Source organism: Rhododendron vialii, chromosome 10a, assembly GCF_030253575.1.
Source record: "Rhododendron vialii isolate Sample 1 chromosome 10a, ASM3025357v1".
Taxonomy (NCBI): Eukaryota; Viridiplantae; Streptophyta; class Magnoliopsida; order Ericales; family Ericaceae; genus Rhododendron; species Rhododendron vialii.
In genome coordinates this window covers 28778828-28800806 of record NC_080566.1, presented here as the reverse complement: position 1 = coordinate 28800806, position 21979 = coordinate 28778828, and the positions used below count along the sequence as shown (strand labels likewise).

Here is a 21979-nt window from a genome sequence, read left to right as displayed (position 1 = left end):
GTTTTTTTGAACACTCTGCCATTACTCTAGTCTTGTCATTCTTCAAAAACTTTTATACAAATTTGACTTCAATAACATACTTTGCCAGACAATCCCTAAAATCTTGTACTCCGTCTCTAAAATCTTGGCCAACATGAGTAATCAACTTAGCCCAACCAGCAAAAAGACGGACAGTCTTGTGGTGTTGACAAAACTTCTCAAGTGGATCTTCTTCCACTTCATGCATAGTACTACTTTGACCGACTTCAAAACTTCTTCGACATTCAACACTTTCAACAACAATACACTGATTATTATGATCAACACAAGAAGAAAGTACTTCAACAACTACATCAATGCAACTAACTCCATATGCACCAACCAATGCGAACATATTTACAAAATCGACATCATTATCTAGAATGCAATTGTCATGTCCACCTACATCATACAAAAGTTGAAAACTAGAGGTTTCCAAATTTGGCCACTTCTTAACCAGACTACAGACAACATCGTCAAAGCAGAAATCTCTCCTAACTAGTACGACAAGAGTTTTTGAACTATATTTGCACAGAAGAACAATAGAAGATTCCATACTGGAAATTTAACTCCCTCTGCAAACAAAAAATGAAAACAAATATCATTATCTGTGTCGATTTGTCCTATTAATCTACTCCAAAAAAATGAAAAACAAAATATCATTGTCAACATCGATCTGTTCTACTCATTCAGTCCACAAATCGCACAAATGCACACACACTCAAATGCAGATAGAGAGACCTTCAAATCACAGTAAGAAAATAAACGAGAGAGAGAGAGAGAGAGAGAGAGAGAGAGAGAGAGAGAGAGACAGAGAGAGAGAGAGAGAGAGAGAACTTCCAATCGCAGTGAGAAACCTTTGTCAAATCGCAATTGAAACGAGCTCAGCAATTCAAACCTAAACCTCCAAACCAAAATCCAGAGAGAGAGAGAGAGAGAGAGTTCAACAATTGAAACCTAAACCATGAGAGCGAGAGAGAGGAAGCATTGATCGTCAATTTGGTTGATCGTCAATTTGGTCGTCCTCAAATTCACGACAAATACTAAGGGTAGTTTGGTCTGTTAGTGGACCTAATGCTGCATAACTTCTAGTATGATGGATTCGCAGGCTGTTAAAAGAATAACCCAAACTAGAAGGCCCAATAAGGCTAGACTGTGGACTGTAGCCCAATTTTCTGAAGGAATTAAAATCTATAAAGATAAAGAAATAAGAAATCCTACCAAAACTAGAAAATTGAAAATGTGCAAAACAGACAGCACAAATAATATTTTCTAACAACATTATTCCTAAATAAAAGTTGGTGAAAGTACACAGAGACCTCCTCAACGATTACTTTTTTTCATGGAGACCCCCTAACATTTAAAATCGCTTATTCAGACTCCTTCAACTATAATCGTTAACCAATCAACACCCTTCTGTCAAAAAGACTGATAAGATGAAGGGGTCAGTGTAGAGAGTTTTTATTGATGAGGGGGTCTATGTGGACGATTTTTAGGGGTAGAATCGTCATTTTCCCTTATTCCGTTAGCAGAGTTGGCCAATTTTCCATTTCATATTGTTGAGGGGGTCTGTATAGATAGTTTAAACGTTGGGGGGTCTCCGTGGAAAAAAAGACATAATTGAGGGAGTCTCCGGGTACATCAGTCTCATTTTCTTTAAAAGAACTCGTCCTCGAGTTCTCATTAGGAGTTTGCCACCTTTCATGCCAAATGAAGAGATACTTTAAATACTTCAACTCTTTCTTAACTTCAACGAAAAGTGTACTTCTGAAGATTTTTTCTCAACATGCTTCAACTTGTTGACAAGATGTACAAGACAAATATTGGGAACCATTCAAATTGCTCCACTCCAAGAAAATATATGAAATCAACATGAGCCCCGTCGAATATGCAATCTTGCAAGGAATCCACTCTCTAGATGTATACTTCAAATTGATGGTTGGCCAATGCTCTTGAAATTAATTCTTACAGCACCAACTTACATTCCCCTATACTGTTAGCCAGACTATCCTCCTTGATACTAAAATTAATATAAATTATATCCAATGGACAATTATTTTTGGTCCTCAACAACTTGATCACCTAAATCGATATCTATTTTTTATTATCAACTTCAATAAATATAGCATCTTGAACAACTTCTTATTCAAGATCCAATGCCAGAATCATAAAAATTTTCCAAAATCTTCTCGTACATCATAATTGATAAATAATTCTTCTGAAAAATACTTCGAGTACGTTTTAAGGAAATTCTTCAAGTATCTTTTTTTTTTCTTTGAAGTAGATATTGCAAGTATAACTAAATTATAAATACTTCAAGTACTTTTTTATAATAAGTACAATACTTTAGGTATTATGGGTACTTACTTCTAGTAAGACACCCTTTCTGTCTAGAGCATTCTTTAGGCATTAGCGGAGCATAGGTTAAATATTAGGAGTACACTACACCTAGTAGGACACCCTTTTGCTTAGAGCTTCGCGCTGATAATGTGTTCTAAAAATAAGTCAAATGTAAAAGAAACTTGCATAAAAGTAGACAAATACTTGACACAATATGTATATGAAATTAGTTCTTCAAGAACTATTAAGATCGATCTTCCAGACCGATAATATTCTCATTAGTACTTTCTGTAGAACTTTCTTTTCCTTATCTCTTCTCAATTCTCAAGTGCACTTCCCTGCACGATGTACATCATATTCATAGGCAGAAAGGTAAAGAGGTGCTATTAATATTCTTGTTTCTTTGTCTTCCAATTTGATCTCATTTGTGGTCATCCACTATTTTCATAACAGTGATTACTTTTGTTGGGACCATTCTGTGGGGGTTTGAAAATTGGGACCATAATATCGGGAGTTCTTTTGACCTGCTACCTTTATTCGTAATTTGCCCAAAAACATTCAAAAGCAGAGAGGGTGAGAGAGAGAGAGAGTGGGGGTTACACTCAGAAGCAGATTTTTCTACGCGTTTGTTGAAAGACTTTTCTCGCTCCAGTAAACAAGGCAAGAAAGGCTCTGTTTGGCACTTGCTTATTCTTGTAAAAGTTTTAATTACTCTTTTGCCAAACTCAATCTTTATTTCCACTTTTTCAATCTAATGAACAATGGGTATAAGTGTTTCATTTCCCCTTTTTCCTGGATCTCACTTTTTAGAAATAGACGATGTTAGACTTGTCCTACATCGCTCATCTAAGCCATCCAAGCTTAATAAAATCTAGAGGCTACTACATCTATTGCCAATTAATTTTAGATTGGAACCTTCTAAGAAATTCAACAGACGAGAAAAATTAGCTTCCACAAACTTATAAACACTTGAATTTTCCACCCACCAGTATTTGATACTCTCTCCATCTCATATACTCGTCCGCTATTCTATTTGGACATGTCCAAAAACCATTGTAATCGTAGACAATGCAAAGAAAAAAATTTTATATTTTTGTAAATTAGTCCTCATAAATAAATAAAAATATTTTTTAATTGCTAAAGAAGGTTATTATTTAAAGTTTAAACATGTTTAAAAGAATGCAGGTGGTGTCTCAGTTGATCAAGCATCCTTTGCCCCATGCATGTGGTGGCCTCCCCTTCCCCTTCCCTCTCCTCCTAACGACTAACTCACTAACCCGCTAATGTATATCGCTGTGACAAAAAAAAATCTTTAAAAATAGATGTATTTAAGGCCCTGCTTTCACTAAAAAAAAATATTGAAAACTTAACGCATTTTACCATCTGGTTTCTACTAACAAAAAATTCTAAAAACTTAATGCATTTTACCAACTGGTTTCCAATAATAAATTGTTTTTTACCAACTCAATAACTTTTTCACTCACATACCTAGGAAAAACTTTTTCCGTACCGGAATTAACTTGATATTTCTCAACAACCGATTCACTACCGAAAACACCTAACAACTTTTCAACCACAAATAAAAATCTACAAAATTTTCACTACCGTAAACAATCCCTAAGCGTTGGAGTATTAATTTTAGATTTTTGTAAATTAGTCCTCATAAATAAAAAAAAACAGTTTTATAATTGCTAAAGAAAGTTATTATTAAAAGTTTAAACATCTTTAAAAGAATGCAGGTGATGTTTCAGTTGGTCGAGCACCCTTTGCCCCACGCATGCCCCTTCCCCCTCCTCGTAACAACTAACTCACTAACTTGCTGATGTATGTCATTGTGACAAAAGAAAAAAAATTAAAACTTCCGGTATAAGACCAGTAATATACGACAGATATGGAGTATTAATTTCCGCTAAAGCAAACAAAGCCTAAACATTGACTGACCAGACTGAGTCAGTGATACCATCACCATAGACTACGAGCTAGCTGGGGCCTTTATGTAACGACATGCACTCCTTCAATTTAAACTATATCACAGAACAATACTAAACCAGCAAAACAGTTTGTTCATATCCATGGCTTTTGCCATAATCTTCCTCATTTTTCTCACATTTTCCACAATAGAAGCTCAACAAAGATCCACAAACATAAGCCTAAGCTCTTCTCTAGCACTTACCGGAACCAACTCGTCCTTCTGGCTCTCACGCTCCGGCCTCTACGCCTTTGGTTTCTACCGCCAAGGCAGCGGCTACGCTGTCGGGGTTTTTGCTGCCGGCATTCCGGAAAAGACGGTGGTCTGGACCGCCAACCGAGACGATCCACCGGTCCCGAGCAACGCCACCTTGGCCTTTCATGATGGAAGGCTCGTTCTCAACATTCCACCGGACCAAAACACATATATAGCTGATGTTTCTCAGTCGATTTCTGCGGCATCCTTGCTCGACTCGGGCAATTTCGTGCTTTACAACTCCCTTCGACAGATAATCTGGCAGAGCTTTGATCACCCAACGGACACCATTCTCACCGACCAACGTCTCCTGAATGGAAAGCAGTTGATTTCTAGTGTCTCAGAAAGCGACCACTCAACTGGGCTTTTCCGTCTCAAGATGCAAGAAGACGGGCACCTCGTCTCGTACCCGTTGCAATCTGAGGACACCGCCCCGTATTCTTATTGGGCATCTGGGACGAATGGAGCCGGCAATAACATCACACTCAATCTTGATGACAAAGGCCATCTGTATCTGTTGAACGAAACAGGTGCCAACATTATAAAGAATATCACCGAAGGAGAACCCGAGAAAGATAGAAAAATCTATCGAATGACACTTGATGCGGATGGAATCTTTCGAGTCTATTCGCGTACCTTGGATCCGAAAGGCAACTGGTTGGTTATCTTTAATTCGTCAACCGATAAGTGTGACCCCAGAGGCCTGTGTGGCCTTAACGGGTATTGCGTTCAGAACGATATCCAGGCCGATTGTAGATGCCTCCCGGGATTCAAATTTATAAATCCCAAGATTTGGATTCTCGGGTGCGAGAGGAATTTCACAGCAGTGAACTGCAACAACGCCAATGGCGGCAGTGCCGAGTTCACTATGATAGAATTGGAAAGCATGCAATGGGTAGACCAAAATTATAAGTGGACCGAAGTAACCAACAAAGAAGATTGTAAACAATCATGTTTGGAGGATTGTCATTGCGAAGTCGCGTTATACAGCGACGGAAAATATTGCCTAAAACAAAAGCTTCCTTTGAGATACGGAAGAAGAAAACTAAGCAGTTCAACAGTTGCCTTTGTCAAGGTTCCGAAAGAAGATGATCAGGTTTTGGCACCCAAGGGAACTAAGAAAGAGCTGAGATTGGAAATAATCCTAATCATGGTAGTTTCACTTATTACCTTTTGCTTTACTGTGTTAACAATTTCAGGATTTCTTATTTACAGAAACAAGGTTTGGGTATACAAGAAGATTTCCGAAAGGGGGCAAATTGAATTTGGCGGAGATATAGTTCTGCGAACCTTTACGTTTGCAGAACTAGAGGAAGTAACAAACGGCTTCCGAGAGGAATTGGGAAGAGGAGCATCTGGGACTGTTTACAAGGGCATAATTCAGTACAACCAAAAGGTTGTAGCTGTGAAGAAGCTCGAGAAGGCGTTGGCAGAGGGGGAAAGAGAATTCCAGAGGGAGATTAGAGTAATCGGGCGAACCCATCATCGAAATCTAGTCCAACTCATCGGATATTGCCTTGACGGACCTAACAGACTTTTGGTATTCGAGTACATGAGCAATGGATCGCTTGCGGATTTTCTCTTCACACTCGAAAAGCCCCAACCGAATTGGGATGAAAAAGTCGAAATCGCTCGCGACATTGCACGCGGCATTCTCTACCTGCATGAAGAGTGCGAGACCCAAATCATCCATTGCGATATAAAGCCCCAGAACATACTCATGGACGAGCAATGGTGCGCCAAGATCAGCGACTTTGGATTGGCAAAGCTTTCGAAGGTTCAGGAACAAACAAAAACCTTCACGGGCATCAGGGGAACAAGGGGTTACGTGGCGCCCGAGTGGCATCGGAAGCTGCCGATTACCGTCAAAGCGGATGTTTACAGCTTTGGAATCGTGTTATTGGAGATCATATGTGGTCGAAAGTGTTTGGATTGGAGCCGTAGCGAGAACGAAGCTGTTCTTGAAGACTGGGTATATGATTGTTATGAGGCTAGAGAATTGGGGAAATTGGTGGGGGAGGAAGAAGAGGTGGACATGAGGAAATTAGAGCGGATGGTGAAAGTTGGACTTTGGTGCATTCAAGATGAGCCATCTCTTCGTCCTTCAATGAAGAAAGTTTTGTTGATGATCGAAGGAACTGTTGACATCCCAACGCCTCCTGGTCCTACTTCCTTCTTAAGTGCCATCTGATTGTGAAGTGTTTTTAGTATTTCTATTCAAAGTTTTCACTGAATTTTTCAAGGTTTGTTGTGTGAGGAATTGAGGAGTAACCTCATCCAATTTTGTAATAATTTCTTGTCATTGACATGGAGAAATTGTAGTTTTAATTTTTGCGTTTCACTCGCGCGGCTGCATGCTTATGCAATTATTACGTGCTCATATAACAATTAAAAAATATATTAGGGAAGAGAAATTAAGAGCTACAGTAGTAATTAGCAAAAGATTTAGGAGTAATTAACCAAAACTTGACAAAAGAAATCAATAGGATTCCGCGTAGTGGGTTAACGTTCCTAACTTTTTCTCACTTGATACGTTAGCTCCTGTACCTATCTATGCTGGTGTAAAGATCGAGCATATTCATAGAGTCAACAAATGATTCTTGAACCAAAATTATGTGGCGACTTTAAGTTTAACCGGTACTTGTGGATTTAGGGATCCTTTAGTGTTGGAACTTTGATGTGTATTTGTAAAACATTGTGTTTTTCTCTAGTTCCACATTGGTTAGTCACAAAACTTCAATTTACTTTAAATGACTTTGCACACTAGTGGCTTTGTGAATGAGGACCCAAAGAGAGGTCTCACGTGCTTAGAAAAATGAGCGGCAATTTGAAAAATTGATTCGGAAATCAATTAATCGGGTGCGCGTCACGAGTTATTCGCGCAACGGTGCAAATCCGGGATTTGAGCCTCACGCACGTACTATAATAAAGCCCATGTTTTGCTAAAATTCTGAAGAAAGCGTTTTTTGGTTACAGAATTTTCAGTCAATCACATCTTTTTCAAAATGGAAATTATTGTTGGTTAAGAACGTGTAAAGCTAAATCAAAGGAAAGGATTGTGATTTGATTTGATTTTTGCTGATGTTAAAAACGTGTGCATAATTAGTGGGATCCGATTTGTTTTCCAAAACCAACGCTCCTCCTGCACCTATAAATACAGCATTTCGGAAATGGTTTCAAAACAAAAAAAAAATCACGAACTGCTTGCACAATCTGAGCAGAGCCACGAAACGTCTTAAAGAAAGTGACTGGTCCGCGACTCAACCCAGACGTTGTTCTACAATTTGGTATTCTGTTTTTAATAGCAGAATCTCGAGGTAATCCATTCTTGTTTTACAGCAGTTAATCCAACAATTTTAAGACGTATCAATCTACCATGGATTCTGAAAACAAGATTTCTGTTACCACCACTGATATCAACAAACCTTTTCGCTTTGAGGGCTGCACTTTAAACGTTGGAAGCAAAAGATGTTTTTCTTTCTGACTACTCAAAAACTTGCTGCATACTGTGATTCGACTAAACATGTTGCTGCGAATCCCCCTACTACTGAAAACACTAAAGAGATTTCAAAATGGACCAATGATGATTTTCTGTGCAAGAACTACATTATGAATGCTTTGACTGATGAGCTTATGATTACTATTCCACCTTTGATACTGCTAAAGAACTTTGGGATGCCCTCCAGAAAAAGTATGATACTGAAGAGGCTGGGACTAAGAAATATGTTGTTAGTCGCTACTTGAAGTTTTCTATGATTGATGAAAAATCCGTGATTTCCCAGGCACACGATTTACAGAAAATTGCACATGAAATTCTTACTGAGGGCATGTCTATTTGCGAACAATTTCAGGTTGCTATTCTTATTGATAAACTGCCTCCTAGTTGGAAAGACTTTAAAAAGGATCTTCGTCATAAGTCAAAAGATTTTTTAATGGAAAACTTGATTGTTCGGCTCCGAATTGAGGAGGAGGCTCGGAAACAGGATCAGAAGGATAAGGATCTCTTTGTTGCAAACAAAAAGAACCACAGTTCGGCTGTGCTCAAGCCGAAAGGAGGAATTACGAAGCCAAATCAGAACCAGAATCGGAACGGAAAACCAAATCAGAACAAGAAGTTGTGGGCATGCGTGCCCTTGGAATTTCCGGATTCCAAAATGCAAGGGCCCAGATCGAGGGAGCGTGAGCGGGGATGCAAGCGCTCGCAAAATACAGAGTCGCCACTCGGGTTTGAAGGTCTGACACCCAAGGAACCGTATTTCGAAGCACTTGTCGCGCTGTTTGATTTGAAAAAGTTAAGGAACAGTCCGTCATAACCATATCTGGGTTCGGGAGGAAGGTTACAAGAAGGGAAGGGTTTTATGGCACCCCTCTCGCCCAATCCGGAGATCGGTCTCTATTTAGGCATTTGCGAAAATATTTGTTTGCGATTCTGTTTGATTAATCAATTCTTTAGCCAATTAGGGCGGGGGAACAGTTAATCGGGGATTAAAACTGTAACATGTTTGCAGGATATGATAGATAGCATGCATGGATGAGCAGTTAGTATAGGATGAGAACAGACTACCGTGGGAGTTTAAACAAACTGGAAGGCCCCTGTTTTGGAGTGACGTGCGCAGGAAGAAACCAGCATGCATTGAACAAGTCACTGCATGCTGTTCACTCCTGCGCGTACAACTCCAAGACACGCGCCCGCCGGTGAGCTCAAACCCACAACTCTTATTCTCAAACCATTTGGGCTCTGGAAGGACCAGTGCACACCCAGGACAAACCACGCAGTTTATAGGCAGCATAATATATATAGTTTAAAGGTTGTAAAGCCTTACAAATTAATAAAACACCCCATAAATAGTGTGGGGATAAAATAATGGCCTAAAACTAAGCTACTCGTGCAAGGCCACTCACTGGTCAGAGGCAGACTATCGCGCGACGGAGTCAGTCTGGCGCGCGATGGTGCGCCCTGGCGTAGACCAGTGTTTGGTTTACACATTTCTGGGTTCTGGGACAGGTCTAGAATGATCCTAGGGGTACCCCAAAACAGAAGACATGCAAATTGAACTACGGCTAGCAATTTCTAACAAAGGAAAGCAGTAAACTGGTTTTTAACATGCTTAACAGTGATCTATATACAAAATAAACATAAAAACAGCAAGACACCAATCCCCACGAGGACCGTCGCGCGCAGACTGGGACAGTCGCGCGCATGAGGGTGTAGGGAGGTGTTCCCGAGCAGAGACATTTAGTCGCCGAACACGTGATGTTTAGGAGTGCAAGGTGAATACGACGGGATTCATCGCCGGGCAGTATGGTGAACGGAAGTACGGACCAGTAGCATGGAAAGTCATTGATCTGTGAAGTCTGTTCGACTAGTTAAAGGTCAATGGCAAGTGAAGCCAGTGGCGTGAAACTAAGCTGTTCGGCACATAGTGACATTCTTATTACTGCTTGGACCAGATTACATATGAAGTCATTGGTCCAGGCAGCCTGATCGGCAACGAGATTGCCAAACAAGGAAACAACCCCAAATTAATTGTTGAAACATGGGGAACATTCTGGAAGAATCCAGAGTGTTGTTATTCCATTAAAGGAATAAGATCCCATGAATAAAGGATCTGAGAAAGATACCCAATGAGAATGGGATGTTCGGCCAGTAAAGGAAAGGAATCCTAAAAAGGACTCTTTTCCATTAAACTGATAAAGGAAACGAGAGTCCTTGATATCCTTGGTTTCCTATACGAGTTGGGAGTCCTATGGAAACAGGGATGCTTGGGAAACAAGCATACACGAGATCTATAAATATGAGGTGAACCTAGAGGAAAGAGGTACGCAATAGACTGCATTATTATTGCTTTCCTACTGATAATTAGGGTTTTTGTTCTTAGTACGTGATACTAACAAAGGCATCGGAGGGCCTTTGCCACGAGAGGCAAAGGTGCACTCACCCCCTGTCTATTTTGCAGATTAGGGTTCAGACGTCGAGCTAGGGTTCCGGTGAAGAGGCACGAATAAGCCGTTGCAATCCAGTTGAACCGAGCCATCAATTGTTTTCATCCCCCTACAATTGGCGCCGTCTGTGGGGAACGAACAGATTTTTTTTGAAGAAAGTAATCATGACGGAAGAAAATCCAGTCACACCGTTTAGTCCAAAGGACCAGTTGGGTGGAGGAAGAGATAAATCTCCACCAGGTGCTCCGAGAAAGCCCACTGGTAGACATGACAGAGAAAACTCCAAAGAAAAAGGAGACAAAACTGCTACTGGTTCCACAAGAAGGAGCAAGTCTCATCGACGAGAGGAGTCAGATACTCGTTCAAAGAGTATACACAACGATGATGACGTCCTTGATAAAAAAAGAAGAGAAATCGAGGAATATGCTCGTTTAATAAGAAAACGAGAGTACGAGATACGAGAGTTGCAGAAGGTACGAGAGCACCCCGAGGATTCTGGACTCTCTCGACGGAATTCCCAAAGGGACGGACGGGCCCTGGTGATTCATGAACAGACTCATTCACGCAGAAGGGGGAGTAGAAGTCCTGTTATAGGGCGTCATAAGGCTTCTCCACGAAAAAGGGGAAGAAGAAGTAGAAGCCGAACACCAGAGAAAAAGACTTCTTCACGAAAAAGGAGAAGCAGAGATCGAAGCTCTACCCCCGAGGAAGAGGATACGAGAAAGCATCATCGAGACAGGTACGAGAGACCTGATGCTGATTGGGCCGAAGCTTCAGCCCACAATTTGAAGGAAAAAGAGGATGGGACAATGACTGCACGAGAAGCAGCACGCAAGGCCCTGAGTAATATTGCGGCCTCCCCATTTACAAGGAGGCTACAAGAAGCGAGATTGCCGAGCAGAGTGAAGCACGGGGCGTTCGTACTTTACGAGACAAATACGGATCCCGTGGCTCACATACAGCATTATCAACAGGCCATGTTTATGCATGAGGGGGATGATTCCATCTTGTGCAAGATGTTTCCCTCTAGTCTTGGCAAAGTGGCTTTGTCCTGGTTTCATAAACTGGCCCCACGATCCATACGAGGATGGAGGCAGTTGGCAGAGGAATTCACTGCTCGGTTCTTGACAAGCAGAAAAGCCCCGAAGACTTTTGAAAGTCTTTCCACCATGAAGCAGGAGGAGAACGAACAGATCAGGGATTATGCAAAGAAGTACTGGGAGACTTTTAACGAGATTGAAAGTTGTAGTGAGGAGTACGCAATTGCAACATTCAAAACTGGTTTACCTGTTCGGGGAGAGCTGCGCCGTTCATTGAATAAACATCCGGTAGCCACCCTGGCTAAATTGATGGAACGGATAGAACAACATGCCAGAATGGAGGATGATATACTCCGTGAGGACGGCAGAATAATTGCTGAACAGCCAAAGGCACCTGCTAAAAAGGTGGAGAAGCCAGAACCCAAGACTTACAGAGATAGAAAGGAATACGGGCAGAATAAGAAGGAGTCATACAAAGAAAAGCAAGCTCCAGACCCTAAATCCTTCTTTTCTATCACTACAGTTTGGAAGGAGCCAATTTACAGGATTCTTTATCGAATAAAGAATCAACCATATTTCAAATGGCCTCCAAGTCTAGGAGGAGACAAAGATGCAAAACGTGCTACGAATCAGCACTGCAGTTATCATAAGGATTGGGGCCATATGACAGAAGATTGTGAGACATATAAAAGGCACCTTGATGATTTAGTCTCTCGGGGCTATCTTAAGGAATTTATCCAGGAGGACCCTAAAGAGAAAGGGAAAGCCATGGAGTTGGGTTACGAACAAAACCCTAAAGGCGTCATCCATATGATACATGGATTGGCCACACCTTACACGAGAAGTGAGGTTAGGCTATTTCAGAGGCAAGTCAAGCATGATCAGCATGTGATGCGGTTGGGAAACAAGAGGGGGCGAGAGACTGATGTATGAAAAGAGAGCATGGCATTCAGTGATGAGGATTTGGGGGAGGTCCAAATACCCCACAATGATGCATTGGTCGTAACCCTACGAGTTGGGGAATACGACATCGAAAGAATTCTAGTGGACTCGGGGAGCTGTACAGAGGTATTGTACTACGATGCATTCAAGAAGATGGGGCTGGCACAATCAGACTTAGAACAGTCTACAACGCCTCTTATTGGGTTCGGTGCAGGAGCAGTTTGGCCCCTTGGAAAAGTGACATTACCTGTTCGGGCCGGATCAGTGGTGCTAAGAACGGACTTTTTAGTGGTCGATGTCCCTTCTTCCTATAACGCGATTATAGGGAGGACATGGTTGCATAAGATGAGAGCAGTCTCCTCGACTTATCACCAGATGGTAAAATTCCCAGGATCAAATGGGATTGAAGTTCTTAAAGGCGACCAGAAGGTGGCGCAACAATGCTTAATTTCCATCATCAAAGCAGCCCCAAAAGTCCACCATATTCATACACTGGAAGTACCAGATCAACCAACCATCGAAGATGTTGGAAGAAGCTCGGCTGAAAAAGTGGTAGAGGGCTTGGAGAAGATTCAGATCAACGAGATTGATCCTGAAAGATATTTTTTGGTTGGGGAATCACTACCAATAGATGAAAAGGCCGAATCGGTAAAATTCTTGAAAGAGCATATTGATGTTTTTGCATGGGTGCCTGAGGAAATGCCTGGGGTGGATGCAGATGTGATCTGTCACCATCTAAACATCGACCCACAGCACAAGCCGATCATTCAGAAGAAACGAAGGGCAGCCGTGCAGCATGTAGATGCAGTGATTGAGGAGGTAGATCGTTTGTTGGAAGCCAAAGCAATACGAGAAGTCTATTACCCCGAGTGGTTATCCAACACTGTTGTAGTAAAGAAGAAGAATGGAAAGTGGCGTGTCTGTGTGGACTTCACAGACCTAAACAAAGCGTGTCCTAAGGATAGTTTTCCTTTGCCCAGGATTGACCAGTTGGTTGATGCAACCTCTGGTTACGAGCGAATGAGTTTTCTCGATGCATATCGAGGATATCATCAGATTGCTATGTTTGAACCTGATCAAGAGAAGACTTCCTTCATCACACCTCGAGGATTATACTGCTACAGTGTCATGCCGTTTGGACTGAAGAATGCTGGGGCTACATACCAAAGACTTGCAACCATCATGTTCAAAAATCTCATTGGGAAAACTTTAGAAGTTTACATTGACGATATGGTGGTGAAAAGTCGAGAAAAAGGAGGGCATATCACTGATTTAAGAGAAGTCTTTGACATTTTGAGGAAATACAAGTTGAAACTCAACGCCTCGAAGTGTGCGTTCGGAGTTGGTTCAGGAAAGTTCTTGGGCCATTTGGTAACCATAAGGGGGATAGAGGCAAATCCCGAACAAATTGATGCTTTGCAGAGATTACAGAGTCCCAAAACTACCAAGGAAGTCCAGAGGCTGACAGGAATGGCAGCAGCATTGAACAGATTCATCAGCAGGTCAAGTGACAAGTGCAGACCCTTTTTTCAGTTACTGAAAAAGAGGGAGGGATTTGAATGGGGAGCTGAATGTGAGCAGGCCTTCCAAGACCTGAAAAAGTACTTGGCCGAACCCCCATTATTGTCAACTCCACAGCCAGGTGAGTCCTTAATTCTGTATTTAGCTGTTTCCGAGCACGCAGTTAGTGCAGTCTTATTGAGGGATTTGGGGATCGAGCAAATCCCCATTTATTATGTTAGCAAGACATTATTGGATGCAGAGACGAGATATCTGCCATTAGAAAAACTTGTCCTGGCACTTAGGACAGCAACTAGGAAATTGCCACACTACTTCCAAAGCCATAAGGTTGTGATTCATACCGAGTATCCATTAAAATCACTGCTTCGAAAGGCAGATTTCTCGGGAAGGATCTCGACATGGTCTGTGGAGCTGAGCCAGTATGATCTCGAATATCAGCCACGAACAGCAATTAAAGGCCAAGTGTTGGCTGATTTTGTGGCAGAGTTTTCCCCCACTGTAGCTCCCTTGCCTCCTACGAGAAAGGAGCAGGCGGCTAACACATCATCCTTGAAGGATCAACCTTTTGCCGAACAGGATCCTAAAGAATGGAAGCTATTCGTTGATGGATCAGCATGTAATACTGGTTCTGGAATTGGAATTGTCCTTTTTCCTCCTCAAGGAGTTCTGATTGAACTCTCTGTTCGGCTTGGATTTAGTGCATCCAATAATGTGGCTGAATATGAAGCACTCTTGGCAGGACTGAGAAGTGCGAAAAACCTTAAAGCAGAGCGGGTAAGGGTGTATTGTGATTCCCAGCTTGTTGTGAATCAACTGTCCGGCGAGTACGAGACTCGAAATGAAAAGATGGTGGCCTACGTGCAGGCAGCCAAGGACCTGCTTGATACCTTCGAGAGGGTATATATTGAGCAAATAAGTTCAGGACAGAATGCTCATGCGGATTCCTTAGCATGGTTGGCTGCGGCTGTTCCTACTGAGTTCAAAAGGAAGGTAGCAGTTGAATATCTGAATGAGCCGAGCATTGGAAGGAGTGTAGACTTGGTCTTGGACGTGAACCAAGGACCAAGTTGGATGGACCCAATAATAGAGTTCTTACGAGACGAGATACTCCCTTCTGATAAGAAGGAGGCCCATAAGATAAGAGTCAAATCTGCTAGGTTTTGGATGTCCCCAGAGGGTAAGTTGTACAGGAAATCCTTCACAGGTCCTTATTTGCTATGCGTACATCCTGAGATGGTACAGAAGTTCCTTCATGAGATCCACGAGGGAACATGTGGGAGCCATGCTGGAGGGAGATCCATTGCTCACCGAGCAATTACTCAAGGCTACTGGTGGCCACACATGCAAGAAGATGCAAAAGTTTATGTAAAGATTTGTGAGAAGTGTCAGAAATTCTCACCAATGATTCGAACACCTGCTGAGGATCTGGTGCCTTTGACGAGTCCCTGGCCTTTTGCCCAATGGGGAATGGATATCGTAGGTCCATTGCACAAAGCAACTGGGAACCGAAAATTCCTGCTTGTAGCAACTGATTATTTTACGAAGTGGATTGAGGCAGAACCATTAGCCAAAATCACTGAACCTATGATAGAAAGGTTCGTGTGGAAAAACATCATCACTCGTTTTGGGGTCCCTTATTCATTGATTACGGACAATGGATCCCAATTTCAGAAGAAATTCAAGACTTTTTGTGCCCAGTATGGAATAAGAAATTATTATTCCACCCCAGCTTACCCTCAGAGTAATGGGCAAGCAGAGGCATCTAATAAAACTATCCTTGATGGAATCAAGAAAAGACTGGACAAAGCTAAGGGCAAATGGCCTGATGAGTTACCATTAGTTTTGTGGGCTCACCGAACAACGCCTAGGAGGTCTACGGGAGAGACCCCCTATTCGTTGGCATTTGGAACAGAGGCTGTTATACCTCTGGAAGTGGGTCTGCCGACCAACAGGACAGCTTTGGTTGAAAGTGGAGGCAATGACAGGGCCCTTGAAATTGAGCTTGATCTTGCCGAGGAGAAGAGAGAAAAAGCCTTGGTACATCTTGCTTCTTACCAAGAACAGCTGATGAAAAGCTACAACAAACATGTTCATCCTAGGGAATTTGGTGTTGGGGACCTTGTGCTACGAAAAGTGCTCGGCAATACCAAGGTGGCTAACGAAGGTAAGTTGGGGGCCAACTGGGAAGGCCCGTACAGAGTAACTGAAATTGTGGGCATAGGAGCCTATAGATTGGCAGATCTGGATGGTGATCCAATTCCAAGACCTTGGAATGTTCATAATTTACGAAAGTTCTTTGTTTAGAAGTATTAAAATCTGTTTTAGATTTGCACTACGTGATTGTGTGGGAATTACGAATATAATTCCTTTGTTCTATTTTTGATTACTTTATGGGGTACGAATAAACGCCCTCTTGCGTTTTGCAGATTATGAATAAAATCACTTATTTCATATAACTGTTGTGGTATTTAAATACGAACTACGAATACAAGTATGAAAACACTTGTATGTACTAAAACTTGAAAACCAGTCCGAAAAACTGGTTTAACAAAAGTTTCTAAGTACGTGAAACTTAGATTCAGTACAACGACGTCCTGTTTCTAGGATCTGCTTGGGTACGAAATACTTATGCAGACACAAAATATATGATCAAACAAATCAATAGTACGAAATACTTGAGATTAAAGCAATGCATCCGAACAGATGTAATAAACAGAAGAGAGCCGAGCAAATGCCACGGAGGGCCGAATACCTGTTTGAGACAAAATATTAAAAGTTTGGGAGCCACACAGGGCCAAATGCTTATGGTCACGCAGGACCAGCAACCAAAAACAAGGAGTTCAGACAAGCCTACCAACAGTCAGTCCACATTCTGGACTTCCGGAACATCCGTATTAACCTAGGGACCTGCCCCATCATCTGCTGGATTCTCCTCCAACACAATGGGTTCATTGACCGCATCTTGAGCTGGGGACAGGACAGCCTGGGAACCAGATGGGATGTCTTCTTCTGCTCCAGTAAAATCTTCAATCTGCTGCTCAACATCATCTTCCAGAGGAACATCTTGCTGTTGGGAAGCTGCAGACCGGCTGCTCGGTAGTTCATTATCAGTCCACAATGGAGAGTCCTCAGCAACGCCAACCTTTGTTAAACAGGTTTCCCAGCAAGCAATCCAAATTTGATCTTGAAGAGCGGGAATCTGTTGAACATAGTTCGCAGTTGTGGTGTCAAATCCTTTCTGGTACCCATCCTCATATGCAGCTTTTTTGGCAGTATCAATCTCTGATAACGCCTGATTGAGGCTCTCTTCGGCAACTTCAAGTTTTTCCTTAGTTTGGTTGAAGTCAGATTTGGCCTTGTCTCTTTCTCTCTCCAGCCTGGTAACTGTTCGGAGCAGTCTGGTATTGTCATTCATCAGCCTCACCCTTTCTGCGTCTGCTTCTTGGTACTTTTTACCTAAAGTGACCATTTTTTGAATGAACTGGCAAAACACCGAACAAGTAAGCAATAAGAATATCCAGTGGTGTATGAAATATGCACTAAGATTTATATGAAAAGATTAAATCACATTACCCTAATACCACTGACGAGTCCAGTGGCGACGAGCCGATCAGATGTAGCCTCAGATTCTTTCTGCATATCTACAGGGAGCAGTAAGCCTTGGGCAAGGGCAAGTGCTGTCTCCGAGGAGCTAGCACTATCCCCGACATGAACAGGACGATCTCCCCTAGTGAAGGGAGGCGTCCAAGTCTGAGGAAGGACTTCAGTGGTTGGAGAGATGGGATGATGAGTTTCGGTAACTGCTCCAGGAGCAGTACCGTCTTGACTGTCAGCTCTTGGACGTTTGTCTCGATGGAAGTCGGTGGCTTCTGTAGCAGTATCAACTTCCCGAGGAGAAGAAGATGACCGTGCAGATCCCCCCCTATTGCGACGTGAACGCGGGGGAGGGACACCAGTTGATGCTACCCTATTGGTAGCACCTCGTCCCCGTGAGGAGACAGTAAGTAAAGAGCTAAGGTTGATGGGTTGGTGTGTCATTGTACCTGGAGTCGGAGGAGATCGAGAATATCCGGATGAGGAAGACTGACTGGTGATTGGGTGTAGAACAGGTTGTTGTTCGGTAATGACTTGCCTACGCCTAGATCTTCTAAGTACCACACGTGTTTGAGGTACACCGTCAGGGATAGCAATCTCGTCTGACTGACCGGCAACAGTGACACCAGCTTGTAGCCTTGTGTTTCGTGGATGGGGGGCAGTGGAGGTAGAAGCAGCACTGATGCTGGGATGAGCTAGTCTTCTGTCAATAACTCCTCTGTATGAAGGTTCGTACCCCAGCAGCACGTCAACGTCCCGACCCCGACCAGCTGTTCGGGTACCCGGCACTCCTGTGTATTTAAGTACTTTGTTGATATCCTCTGTTCGGATATTGCTTGGTGTACGTCTGGGACGGTGGTTAGCGTTATCAGCTGCATCCAAAATGTTAAAATAAATAAGACATAAGGAAACGCTACGAGAAAGCAGTAAACAGAAACTTTCAGAATTAGGAAAATGAGGAGTATTACGTGGGTAGCCCCATATGTGGGGGCAGTGGAGCCCCACCACTTGACCATCCTCTCCTAGAGGTTCGAAAGCTCCAGTGACATAGAGAAAATCAACCTCATGGTCCCGAGCAGAATCTGGCAGGTTGAGCACGAGGCGCTTTTCTGCCCTTCTTACTTTGAAATAGTATGTGTTATAATCAGGGTTAAGTACAATGCTGTACCACCACTGAATATCCCAGATCCCCAGCTGGGTGCCTAGAATCCTATTCAAAGCAACTACCCCCATTATCAACCTAAACACATTTGTTGACACTTGCATTGGAGTGAGACGGTACCAACTCAGGATTTGACGAAGGAGTGGATGAAGGGGGAAACGGACCCCGCCTTCGACGATGGCTACGATTGGGATACACATTCTATCCCAAGAGCCACCGTCCCTATCTGCCCCTAGAGGGGCGAGTTCGAGACCAACATTTTCTGGAACGTTGTAATCCCTCCTAAATGCTGTCATGGCAGAAGGGGTCTCGCATAATTTCCTAAATTTACCGGGTTTAGGAAGGTTATCGTGTTCATCCACCATGGATATACTCGAAGGAAGTATAAAAATACGACTGGACGAGACTGAAACCCTAGAAGTAATCTACAAATTCGAGAATGAAATCTCAGATGGAAAACCTAAGCAGAGAAAATAGAGTTAAGAACGAGAATCTTACAAGGGAACCGTGACGATTTCCTGAAACGCGATCGGGTTTTCAGAAGGCGGCGATGGCAGAAAAGCTTAGAGGGAAAGTCTCAAAGAAAGTTCGAGTGTTTTTGGGTAAAAACCCAAATGACCCCTTTTTTGGGGTTTAAGAGGGAGAAACGGAGACGAAGCGTCCCCTCTTACGCCGTTACAGGAAAAGTAACGGGGAAAAGGGTTCTAACTAAACGGCGTATTGACGTCGTTTGAACAGAGTGGCAGATCACATTAAATGAAAAGCGTACGATGAGCACCACGTGGAGTCATTACCTCGAGATGGTATAGTGACGGAGGCGCCAAAATACATCAATGAGATATTGAAATTATGGCTGCATGGGATCAGAAGAGTCTGGTCGTAGTAAAAATTCTGTTTCTAAAAGCGTCATATATTGCCCCCGAACAGTGGTAAATACATGAAGCTGGGGAGCAATTGTAGGGAGGTGTTCCCGAGCAGAGACATTTAGTCGCCGAACACGTGATGTTTAGGAGTGCAAGGTGAATACGACGGGATTCATCGCCGGGCAGTATGGTGAACGGAAGTACGGACCAGTAGCATGGAAAGTCATTGATCTGTGAAGTCTGTTCGACTAGTTAAAGGTCAATGGCAAGTGAAGCCAGTGGCGTGAAACTAAGCTGTTCGGCACATAGTGACATTCTTATTACTGCTTGGACCAGATTACATATGAAGTCATTGGTCCAGGCAGCCTGATCGGCAACGAGATTGCCAAACAAGGAAACAACCCCAAATTAATTGTTGAAACATGGGGAACATTCTGGAAGAATCCAGAGTGTTGTTATTCCATTAAAGGAATAAGATCCCATGAATAAAGGATCTGAGAAAGATACCCAATGAGAATGGGATGTTCGGCCAGTAAAGGAAAGGAATCCTAAAAAGGACTCTTTTCCATTAAACTGATAAAGGAAACGAGAGTCCTTGATATCCTTGGTTTCCTATACGAGTTGGGAGTCCTATGGAAACAGGGATGCTTGGGAAACAAGCATACACGAGATCTATAAATATGAGGTGAACCTAGAGGAAAGAGGTACGCAATAGACTGCATTATTATTGCTTTCCTACTGATAATTAGGGTTTTTGTTCTTAGTACGTGATACTAACAAAGGCATCGGAGGGCCTTTGCCACGAGAGGCAAAGGTGCACTCACCCCCTGTCTATTTTGCAGATTAGGGTTCAGACGTCGAGCTAGGGTTCCGGTGAAGAGGCACGAATAAGCCGTTGCAATCCAGTTGAACCGAGCCATCAATTGTTTTCATCCCCCTACAGAGGGGACCATCGCGCGCTGGTTCCTACCACAACAGTTTTTGAAACCTTGCCAGCTTTAGGACCAGGACTGGTATTGATTACCAGCCTTGGCCCTGCTAGCCTCCCTCAGGGATCAGAACAGAAAACAGTAGGTAAGCTATACCTAAATTGAGTTTGAAAGAGTGCTTGAGCTTTGATGTTTGAAGGCTAGATTGAGTCCGAAAGAGATTGAGCTTTGAGTGAGAGGTTGTTTGCGTGGATGAATGATTGGAGGAGGAAGAACAAGCTTTGTTCTTGAATGGTTGAAGTGTGAAAATGGAGGATGGTGACCTAAGGTGTACTCTTTTGAAATTCTTGAACCCATTGAAAAAGAAACAAAGGGGGATATATATAGAGAAGGATGGAGGTGAATCTGGTTGGTGCAAACAGAAGAGTTCAGCCAGTCCACGAGGCCTAGCTGAAGTTGCATTGGTGGCCAACTGTCATCCTTCAAAAAGGTTGGTGGTAGGTTGGATCGTCGCGCGACGGAGACAGTCTGTCGCGCGATGGTGCGCCCTGGCGCTCTGTCGCGCGAGGAAGTGAGTCTGGCGCGCATCAGTAGGGTTTTTGGTTTTGGAAGTGGCTTAGGCTAGGTTAGGTTCAAGGGTTTTGCAAACACTCAAAGCTCAAACACGCTATCATTCCCGGGGTGTTCTTGATCCATTTCATCATCGGGGAATAAAAAATCGTAAGTAAACTAATCTGGAAGCCCAGATTGGGGTGTCTACAGAAGTTACCCCCTTCTGGAGGCCAGGCTCGAAACACGGACTCCGTCCAATTTGTGTGTTATAATTGTAACAAGCCTGGCCATATGGCAAGAATTGCAGGAACCCCAGGCGTCGCGCTCCACAGGCGAACCTGGTGGATGGAGAACCACTAATGGCTATGATATCAGAGGTTAATCTGATAAGTGGTTCAGAAGGGTGGTGGATAGACATTGGCGCCTCTCGCCATGTCTGTTATGATCGCTCCTTGTTCAAAAAGTATTCTGAGCCGATGATAAAAAAGTGTTGTTGGGAGACTCCCACACCACTAAGGTTCTTGGTACCGGTGAGGTTGATCTCAAGTTCACTTCTGGAAGAACTGTCACTCTGAAGGAAGTCCTGCACACTCCAGAAATGAGAAAGAATCTTGTATCCGGCTACCTCCTCAATAAGGCCGGATTTACCCAGACCATAGGAGCAGATCAGTATACTTGATAAGTGCCGAAATATTGATATTTTGGCCCTCTAAACTACACGTGTTAGCCATTTATATATGTTGCTTGATGTTAATTTTGCTTTTATTTATTTTATAGGTTGATCGAGCTCATTGTCTAAGATTTTGGATAAAAACAAGAATTTAATGATGTTCGGGGTCAAAGTGCAGAGT

General features: G+C 42.9%; 2 protein-coding genes across 2 annotated transcripts; both read left to right on the top strand.

Moving 5' to 3' along the window:
- The first annotated feature begins 4332 nt into the window (after positions 1–4332).
- Positions 4333–6923, top strand: LOC131304737 (G-type lectin S-receptor-like serine/threonine-protein kinase LECRK3). The gene has a single exon (XM_058332078.1). It carries the CDS (start codon positions 4431–4433, stop codon positions 6771–6773), a length of 2343 nt encoding a protein of 780 aa, XP_058188061.1. The 5' UTR covers positions 4333–4430; the 3' UTR covers positions 6774–6923.
- Positions 6924–7958: 1035 nt separating this feature from the next.
- On the top strand, positions 7959–14792 carry LOC131303090 (uncharacterized). The gene is made up of 4 exons (XM_058329880.1): positions 7959–8052; positions 8213–8699; positions 11901–12047; positions 14768–14792. The coding sequence occupies exons 1-4, from the start codon at positions 7959–7961 to the stop codon at positions 14790–14792; spliced, it is 753 nt and encodes a 250-aa protein (XP_058185863.1).
- Positions 14793–21979: the final 7187 nt, after the last annotated feature.

Coding starts and splice junctions, on each gene's coding strand:
- LOC131303090 (XM_058329880.1), top strand. CDS start 7,959: ATGGATTCTGAAAACAAGATTTCTGTTACCACCACTGATATCAACAAA. Junction 8,053..8,212: donor AAACGTTGGAAGCAAAAGAT/GTTTTTCTTTCT, acceptor TTGACTGATGAG/CTTATGATTACTATTCCACC. Junction 8,700..11,900: donor CCAAATCAGAACAAGAAGTT/GTGGGCATGCGT, acceptor ACAACATGCCAG/AATGGAGGATGATATACTCC.
- LOC131304737 (XM_058332078.1), top strand. CDS start 4,431: ATGGCTTTTGCCATAATCTTCCTCATTTTTCTCACATTTTCCACAATA.